The sequence below is a fragment of the Vulpes vulpes genome, chromosome 16, assembly GCF_048418805.1.
Source record: "Vulpes vulpes isolate BD-2025 chromosome 16, VulVul3, whole genome shotgun sequence".
In the NCBI taxonomy this organism is placed as follows: Eukaryota; Metazoa; Chordata; class Mammalia; order Carnivora; family Canidae; genus Vulpes; species Vulpes vulpes.
In genome coordinates, this window is record NC_132795.1 from 57,258,137 (window position 1) to 57,267,635 (window position 9,499).

Sequence of the window (9,499 nt, forward strand, 5' to 3'; positions counted from 1 at the left end):
TTTGGAATCTCAGGGAGCTTTTCACAAACAGGATTCCAGGGTCAGAACCTCCTTGGGTGGGGCCCAAGATCCCCACCCTACCCCCATGATCCTGACGCCACTGTCCACACGCTGACGTCGAGCTGCCGGGCCCTCTACCAGCTGTGGGAGGTAGGGGTGTTATTTTTATTTTGCCAGTGAACAAAAGACAAGTGACTTGTCCAAGGGTTCCAGACTTTGTGACAAAGCTAGGCGTGGGTACACAGCTCTCCTGACTCCCAGTCCTCACATACCAGAGGTGTCAAGGGAACACCTTGTCCCCTGCTTTCCCAACTGCACCTTTGGGGAGGGGTTTTCACTTCCCCATATTGCGAAGCTGCACTATTAATATTTCAATGGCTTTCATGACTTGGGAAAAAAACGTGGGTTTTAGAACTGGACAGACCTGGTTTAAATCCTTCCAGCCCCCCCGGAGTGGTAGCACCCCCACGGGTTTGCTGCAAGGATCACATGAGGGGACACAGGAAGTGACCCGGGCGCTCACAGCACAAAGATCACTTAGCAAAAATCGCAAACCACTGATCACCCTCATTTAGTAACAGGCGCTCATGTGATAGGATGTTGGCCTTCTACCTGCATCTCCTGTGCTGCTCAAGACAGACAGGTGACATAGATCTCACTGTATTCATGTTACAGGTGACAGAATGGAACCCAGACGGGTTAATAACGAATCTCAAAGGCAGAGCTACGAAGCGAGTGGCAGGGATGGGAACCCAGGGATCTCCCTGTCCCAAACATTCACTGTATCCACTAGATAATATTTGGTCCCCGAATCTGCTCGTCTCGGCCTAACGGGGCCACGGCATCCTCAGTAAAGCTGAGTCTTACATCAAAGGTCAACACAAAGATTCACACACCAGCTGCCTGAAGCTCACCCCCCACATTCTCAGAGCAGAGACCAACATCTGAAACTGATCCCTTCTACCCGCACCATCACCCCTTCTCCCCACCAGGCACTCAAGAAACGAACGGGCAAGAGTTAGCTCCCCAAGGCTAACAGAGCCCAGGAAAAACACTTCAAGTTTCTATCAGGCACTGTAGTTTATTATTTCACACAAAAGTTAGAGACCAAGGCCACAGTGTTGTTAAACACCTCCCATCCCACCCACCCACCCACCCCCAAAACTCACCCTAACTGTGCTATAAAAACAGAACAAACAAAATACCACAGTTCAGGTGGAGCCGGGAACAAAATGCAGCTCCGACAAAAACAAGACAAACACAAGACACAACATCTTTTTTGATATAAAAATCGCCATGGCCCACGGAGAAAGTGGTCATAGCATGTCAAGGAGACCACACACCCAGGGCATTTGGAGGTTCAAGACAGCCGCCACTTCTGGCCATGTCTTCTGGGCTCTACTGCAGGAACTGGGGGTGCTGAGGGGCCAGACAGGACCCCTCCTCCCACTTCAGAAGTTCATGTCATTGAACTGGATGTGCTTTTGGTTGGGGAAGATGCCACAGACTCTCCCTTTCCAAAGAGAGGGATGCAGGGTCAGGGCGGGGGTGGGGGGCACAGACAGCCCTCTGCGCCTAAAGTAAGGAAGCCAAGAGATAGTCCCTCTCCAGAAACAAGGTCCTCCATTGGACAGAGTTCACAGCCTAAGGAGCCAGTGCCCGTGCATTCACATGACATAAAGTCCCACAGCCACCGTTGCCACCAAAAAGCTGAGTGTAAGGACCCATCGGAGGAGCGGTGCCTGGGACGGCAGGTTGAGCTGGGGCTTCCCTCTGGGAGTCTCCGTGGGAGTGGAGTCTGAAAGAGAAAGGAGGAGCATTGTCACTCACAGCTGGACAGAGGTGGCGGTATGGGATGTCACAGCAGAAGGGCCTCAGCAGGCTCCTGTACAGTTCCTGCTCCATGCCAGGATTCTGTGACAGCGGACAGGGAGCCCTCTGGCCACTGCTCTGATCCCCTCAAAGACGGGGAGCTTCCTCCTCCTGCAGGCTGTCTGCTTTTCCATTTCAGCCAGCCCACACTGTGGGAACACATCCTCCAGGGGCACTCGGGACCCCACTCTGAGAACTGCGGCATGAGGATAAGGACCCCTCCCCTACCAGGGAGCCAACCCGTCCCATCGGGACTGGCCTCATTCCCATGCTCCTGACGGAGGGCTCCGCAAGGTCCTGCACAGGTGGGAAGGCCACAGGCAGGTGGGGCAGGGTGGTTCTAGGAGCAAAGGCCGCTGGTAACCTGCCTGGCAGGTGGCAGAGCTTCACCTCTCTGTTCACTCACTCCCCTCCGCCCCCCAAAGCCACAATCCTACCCACACATGTGTCAGGCTCGGTGAGGGTACATTTCATGGAGCACTTTGGTCTTTCTAGAAGTTTTCCAGATGTTCTCTCTACCCATGTCCCTCTCTGGGGCACCTGAGGGAAGGTCTAGCATGCAGTAAGGGGTTCCGTCTTCCCCATGTCCCAAGGCACAGTGGCAGCTAGAACTGCTCCCAGACACCCTGTCCCACATCGGGGCAGAGGGTGCTCTGCTTAGGAACCATGAAAGGGGCCCCAAAGGAGCCTACATTAAAAGGCTTTGCCCCTGGGTGCCTGGGGAGCTCAATCAGTTGAGCATCCAACTCTTGATCTCAGCTTAGATCAGGATCTCAGGGTCGTGAGTTCAAGTCCTGCGTTGGACTCCACACACCCACGAGAGGCCCTGCCCATGCCTTCTGAGGGTTCTTTATATGCATGTCTGTGCTTCTCACCAGTGAACCAGAACTTGCTGACCACCCTTAATTTTAGAGACGGGGAAGACAGGTGGGGAGAGCACCCTTGGAAGGAGGGCCTCAGGCCCCCAGGCCAGTGCCCGACTGCTCATTTAAAACACCCAGAAGACAGGATAGCCAGAAGGTACTGGGGGCAGACAGCTGGGCCACAAGCCCCTCCCACGGAGCCCATCGGAGGGCAGGGGGCTCACCTTGTGCTCTACTGCCAACCCGTTGTCGTAGCCCTGAGGCCTGCGAGGGGCTCTGGTCCTCAGTGTCCTTGCTCAGCAGCTCCTGCAGCTCCTCAAACAGCTAAGAGACAGAAGACACACAAGCTTGAGCTAGAAAGAAACGGTGCTAGGCCCCAGGCACAGGTGGGCTTCTAGGTTGTGCTAGGAAATATTTAGGACCTCACGAAATTGTAAGAAAACTCATGAGCAGTCCCATTGCCTTCCCTCAGCTTTGGAGGGAGAATGTGACAGGTGCGTTGGCCTCGCCTGCCTGCTCCCCCCCACATCCTTGCCCGGTAACCCGCTTCCTGCCTTGAGGGTCCACCGGGGCTCTTTGTGCCCTTCTCCTGTGTCCCAGGGCTTGTGTCCCGCAGCCTGCTGCCTTCCCCCAGCTGTCCCCTGTGCCAGGCACCCCAGGAAGGGCGCTGCATGGGGTTCCCTGGCCAGGCTTTGCAGCTGCAGCTCCTGCAGGCTAACCAGAGCTCAGGCAGCAAGAGCCAGCCTTCCAGCGGGGTGCTGACCTCCAAAGCCCCCGTTCCCCTGTTCTTTCAGAACCTCTCTGAAAGGCACAGATTTTCTCAGAGGCTTGACCAGGTTTTGTCTGCCACTGACTGCAAGGGCAAGAAGGTGCCCCAGAACAAGTGCTGGCTCCCAGGCTGGGAACAAGAAGCCAGGAGGGCAGGAGCCAGGACCCCAGTCCCTGCAGCACCTCGGGGAGGATCGGGGAGCTATGGGATTCTACAACATCGGGGTTAGAAGGAGCCTCACACCACCCCGAGCTCCACCCATTCATCCTTCAAAGCTACTATCCCCCTGGATTTAAGGCAATGCTTCTAGAAAGTTGCTTCCTGGGGCACCTGGGGCTCAGTGGTTGAGTGTCTGCCTTTGGCTCAGGTCATGATCCCAGGGTTCTGGGATCGAGTCCCACATCAGGCTCCCCGCATGGAGCCTGCTTCTCCCTCTGCCTGTGTCTCTGCCTCTCTCTCTGTGTCTCTCAGGAATAAATAAATTAAAAAAAAAAAAAAGAAAGAAAGAAAGAAAGAAAGTTGCATGCCACTTTCCTGGTCAAACAGTGACCCTGCAGTGCCAACCTGACCACACACAAACACACACACATCTGTGTTATCATAGAAGGCCATAGCTGTGCCCATCACATCCCAAGAGAACGCAGCTAACACGACAGGGCTGGCCCTGTGCCAGCTCCTGCCATCGGGACTCGACTGGTATAAAGTCACCCGACCCTCCCAACAGTGCGAAGAGGCAGGTACTATCATATCCCCGTTTTACAGATGGGGAACCTGAGGTAAGAGCACCCAGCTGTAAGTGGGCCCACACTCCCCCACGACCCCAGCGCCTTCCCCGCCATGGAGGAGAACTACCCACCCACAGAGCAGCCTGAGGCTGGGGCAGGGGGACACAGCTGCCAGCCCCTCACCTGAATGTTCAGCAGGAAGGCAGTCTTGGCCTCTTCGATGACCCTCTGCCTGACCTCGGGCGTCATCTCCAGAGAGTTCATGCGGGAGCGGTACAGCTGCTTGAACTTCGTGGCGCTGGCGATGTTGGGGAAGGTGAAGAAGTCGACGCCCTCCCCGGAGCTGGGCAGGTCCAGGGCCTTCTGAGCAATCTTCTTGAGGACCTGGCCCCCCGACAGGTCACCGAGGTAGCGGGTGTAGGCATGGGCCACCAGCAGCTCTGGCTCCTTGCGCCCCACCTCCTGGAGGCGCTGCACATAGCGGCGGGTGGCCTGCGTGTAGGGGATGGCCTCGTGCCAGCGGGGGCCGTACCAGAAGGCCATGTCCCTCTCCAGGGCGGCCTTGCGGTGCAGCTCTTCTGGGAAGTAGAGGGGGGCGTAGACTGGGTTCTCCCTGTTGTGCTCAATCTCCTCCTCCAGGGCCTCATAGACGTGGTACAGGGAAGCCATAACCAGCTGAAACCAGGGTGAGCAGGTCAGGACCCGGTCCCGCCCCTTCACCTCCGCCCCGGTGGAACCCTCATGCCCTCCCTGAGCTGAGCTCCCACCTCCAGCTCGCCCCCTCCGATCCCACCTCCTGGTCATCCCCCCAATCCTCCCCCTGCTCACCGCCCCCCATCCCCACTGCACCGTAGACAGCTGGAGTGTCAAACTCCATCGTGCACCTGCTGAACCTAAAACCCTTTTATTCCACCTGCTGAACCTAAAACCCTAACTCAGGCCTCATAAAGATCCAGAGGAGCTGCTCTCCCCACTTTACAGAGAGGGAAAAACTAAAGCTTGGAGAGGGTACGACGCTGGGAGACCTCACAGCGAGCAAGCAGTGAAACTGGATTTGGGCCCAGGCGTTGCTAGGAGCCAGCACAGCTCTGGGGCAAGGGGGCCTGAACGAAAGCGTTCACTAGAGCCTCACAGTGCCTCTGCACTTTGACCCCCGGATAACTATCCTTGGGCGGAGGCTCCTTTCCAGAGACCCACTGCATCTCCACCACCCTGGGGGCTGGGCAGGGGAGGACGGCCCAGCACACCTTGGCTCAGGAACTCTAGTTTGAGTTTGAGGGAGGACAAAGTGTAGATGTTCTGGTTGAGGTTTCCCAGTTATTTCTGAGCCACAAACGCTCCCAGCAGCCCCCTTTCTCAAATGGGCACAAAGCCAGGAATCCTGATACAAGACAGCCTGGGCTATTGAGGGTGCCGACCCACTTCTAACCAGGATGGCTCGGGCCATCCTGGGCTATGTGACCTCGGGTAAGCCGCTTGCCCTCTGTGGGTGACTGGAGATCTGAGTGACTGTCAAGTCAAGCCTTGATCACCTCCCCTGCCAGAGAGGATAATGATGTCCTAAGGGGGGCTGATGTGAGAGCTGCCCTCAAGCAGGGTGACAGGGGCAAAGTAGTAGGCTCAGCCTGGGATTTAGCCCTCGGTTCCAAGGCTATGGTGACAAATGCCACCTCCATCGCATCACCTATGTGAGCACTGGGTTCTCTCATGCATCTGTGTCCACTTTGAACTCAGTGGCTTAGAGGCAAGATCCAAAGTCCCAGGGGCTGGGGATGGGACACTCCAGCAGTCACCTCCCTGGCTCCCACTGCCCCCAAACACAGTACTACAAATGGGCGTGGCATGTGCCATCCTTTTGAGAGAGGGAGGAAGAGGGCAGGGAGGGGGAGCCAGGACTAGACCCAGCGAGGTAGCCAAGGGCCCAATCCCCTAGGATGGCAGGGCACGTGTCACTGAAGCATCTCTCTGGTGGGAAGTCAATGGGGGGCGGGGTGCAGAGTGCAGAAGAGAGGGGTGTCAGGAGTAGGGGATAGTGCTCCCCACCCAGCCCCCTCTGCTCACCCCGAACGAGCCTTTCCTCACACTGCTGTCTGAACACCCGACACCTGCCTGGTTCGAGTGCCTGCCTTCTGTTTGCATGAATTCCTCAGCCGTGCTGGGAAATAGCAAGATCAACACCTCGCGCAGAGCAGATGCTTAAGACTCTGCTCTTGAAGACACTTCACAGGTAAGATGCCCACAATCTCACTGTGAGGAAACACCTGCACTCGGGCTCGAACCTGTGCCACCCTCTGCCTTTAGAGGCACACCAGAAATAGATCAGGAGCACAAGCTCTGTAAGAGCAGCTTTGGTTTGATTTCAGACTCTCCCACTTAGTAACTGGCTGTGTGACCTCTCGGTCGCTACATCACCCCCTGAGCCTACCCTTCCTCATTGGCCTTACCCAGAGCTGAGGCACAGATTAGAAATGAAGCGTGTAAAATGCCCAGCACAGGACAGGTAGGTGCTCAGTTGATGGCTCTAGGGCCCCAGCCCCTCCTCAGCCCTCCATAGCAAGCTGTGAATTTGCTGTGTGACCTTGAGTAGGTCACCTTGCCTCTTTAAGCCTCAAAGTCATCTGCAAAAACGATTCCCCTGGACATGCCTGTCTGGTCTCTCAGCATCCCTGGTCCCAGTCCCCACTTCAACCACTGGCCTGAGTGCCTCAGGCACACCCACACCTTTCATACACTCCACCAGGGCTGATCCCGCCAGGCCACATACCTTAAAGCCTTTTCGGGTCACCTGGCCCTTCTGAAAGTTCTTCATGAACTCGGCATTCTCCGCCTGGGTATGCACCTCCTTGGTGGCCTCCTTCAGGGCCTCTGACAGATCCTGGGGCATGCTGCAGAGAGGACGGAGGGAGGGTGAGCAAGGGTTGCTCTGAGCAGGGCTCATCCCAACACTGAGCTTCAGGCCTCGGAGAGATACCAGGCTTCTCTGCAGGAACAAGTCCTGCCTGCCATCTAATACACAGGCTACCTTCCCAGCTGCCTTATGATGCTTCAAGTCATACAACCAAATGGGAAATCCTGGTACCAGATATTGTTTGGTGGTGATGTGGGGGGGGGGGGGGGCGGCTGTTAGCAATGCCCAGGGAGAAGTAGCAGTGTGAACATTCATATTTTATGTCGTAATTGCCGTTGATTGGCTTTAGACCCAAGATCTAATTCATTCATTCTGTTGACATTTCAGATACGAATATGCCCATCCTAAAAGGGGTTGGGTTAAAAAAAATCTGCAAAACTGTTTTACTCCAAGAAAAAGTCCGTCTCTGAGAATATTTCTGCCATATGTCCGTATCCACCTCCCACAGAATTGTCATTTCTCCCTTCTCTCCTGCACCCCTTCCAGAGACATCACCCCCAGTTCTGTTCATGCTCGCACTCCCGGGGGAAGGGAAGGAGCCAGGCAGACTGTGGTTTCAAATCCCAGCTTGGACACCTGCTGGGGGGGTGGGGGTGGGCCTTGGGCTTGCTGCCTCCCTGAACTGTGCAGCCCTCCTCCGCAGCGCAGGGGGCAGGACGGCACCGCGGCGTGCGGCTCAGGTGCGGGGCCGCTAGCAAGAGGAGGATGCGGCCGCCAGGGGGCTCTCCTGGAGAACCAGCCGCGGTCCCCCCGCTCGGCAGCCCCGGGGATCCCGGAGGAAGCAGGGAGCACCTCCAACGACGTTAAAAAGTCAAAAAAAAAGTTGGCTACCATAGGGACACTTGCATCTGGGCACCCACCCTGTGCCAGGGAGCCAGACGGGTAAATCGCCTTCATCCCTCTGAGGACCCCACCGGACCAGACCGAAACCCGGCCCCTCCGTAGTCCAAAGCCGAAGGAACTCGGCGATGGCGCTTCCCGGCGGCGGGCAGGGGCGGCCCACCCGGGAGAGAGAGCCCGGACCCGGGACCCCGCGCCCCGCGCCCCGCGCCCCGCGCCCCGCGCCCGGTGCCTGCCTGTTGGGCTGAGGGCGCTCCATCCGGCCGGCGCTGGGTGCTGCTGGGTGCTGCCGGCTGCGGCGCTGGGTGCTGCTGGGTGCTGCCGGCTGCGGCGCTGGGTGCTGCTGGGTGCTGCCGGCTGCGGTGCTGGGTGCTGCTGGGTGCTGCTGGGTGCTGCCGGCTGCGGTGCTGGGTGCTGCGCGTGCTGCCGGGCGCTGCTGGGTGCTGCCGGGCGCTGCTGGGTGCTGCCGGCCGCGGCGCTGGGTGCTGCGGGCGCTGCGGGTGCTGCCGGCCGCGGCGCGGGCTCCGGGGTCTGCGGAGGCGCGGGGACGTGCGGCGGTGGCCGCGGCTGCCGGGCCGCGCGGCCCATTTATCCCGGGGGCGGGTCACGTGGCGGCGGCCGGCAGCTGCTCCGCACACTGGGCCGAGGTTGCGACACCCGCGCCGCGCCCGCCCCGGGCCGGCGGGGGTGGGGGGCGGTCATATGACCCAAGGAAAACAAAGCAATTTAAAACAGGACGCTTAAAAAAATAAAACAACTTGTGGAAATCTGAGCAGCCGTGTGATTTCGGCCCTCCCAGAGGCTCCCAGGCCGGGATGGGCCCTGCGCGCCCCACCTCCCCGCAGCCTCGAAAGGGCCAGAAAGCTGGGAGCCCCGCCCCGCCTGCTGTCACCCCTCCGGGTCTGGGCGCCGGTTCTGCTCCATGCCACCTCCTCAGGGACCCTCGGCTGACAGCCTGCCTCCGCATTCTCACTTAATATGGACATTTAGGACTTTTTTTTTTTTTTTTTTTTTTAGCGCCTACTAAGTGTTAGAGACTGTGCTGTTTCTATGGTTCATCCCTACAACCACTCTGTGGGGTAGATCACTACCATTTTACAGGCGGGGAAACTGAGGCAGGGGGTGATAAAGTGGCGCTCCCAGGGTCACACATAGAGCAGGAAACCGGGCCCCAACCCGAGAGTGCGTCCAAGCCGGCCCTCCACCTCCAAGCTGTCTTAGCACTTGGTTCGCAACCTGAGAGCAAGGCCTCTTACACAAACCACTTCCCTGCTTGCATGCCTGGTGTTCTTCCAAGCCTTGCCACCGCTGACTCAGCTCCTCACACAGCTGGCCCTCTCTGATCTACTGAATTAGGTCTGCAGGAGATCCAAGGCTTAGGACTGGGGGTGGGGGGCGCCGGTCACTGGGTGAGCCCCAGCCAGCAAGCTGGTGAGTCCTGAAGCCCTGTCCCACTGCCACAATTCTGCATTCTAAATTTAAAAACAAAAACACAAGCAAAAAACAAATTATAAAAAGGTGA

At 57.8% G+C, this 9,499-nt stretch overlaps 1 protein-coding gene across 2 annotated transcripts; it reads right to left on the bottom strand.

Annotated features, from left to right (window-relative positions):
• Positions 1-1,061: 1,061 nt before the first annotated feature.
• Positions 1,062-8,554, bottom strand: HMOX1 (heme oxygenase 1). Of its 2 annotated transcripts, XM_072741481.1 has the most exons (6): positions 8,288-8,315; positions 8,214-8,245; positions 6,994-7,114; positions 4,413-4,904; positions 2,960-3,059; positions 1,062-1,798 (listed from the first exon to the last, which is right to left on the bottom strand). In XM_072741481.1, exons 2-6 carry the CDS (start codon positions 8,234-8,236, stop codon positions 1,668-1,670), a joined length of 867 nt encoding a protein of 288 aa, XP_072597582.1. In that variant the 5' UTR covers positions 8,237-8,245; positions 8,288-8,315; the 3' UTR covers positions 1,062-1,667. The 2 variants fall into 2 exon arrangements, with proteins under 2 accessions (XP_072597582.1, XP_025866739.2); XM_026010954.2 differs by having other exon boundaries at positions 8,214-8,554.
• Positions 8,555-9,499: the final 945 nt, after the last annotated feature.

Coding starts and splice junctions, on each gene's coding strand:
- HMOX1 (XM_026010954.2), bottom strand. CDS start 8,236: ATGGAGCGCCCTCAGCCCAACAG. Junction 7,115..8,213: donor GAGCGCCCTCAGCCCAACAG/GCAGGCACCGGG, acceptor TCCTCTCTGCAG/CATGCCCCAGGATCTGTCAG. Junction 1,799..2,959: donor GGTTGGCAGTAGAGCACAAG/GTGAGCCCCCTG, acceptor TTTCTCTTTCAG/ACTCCACTCCCACGGAGACT.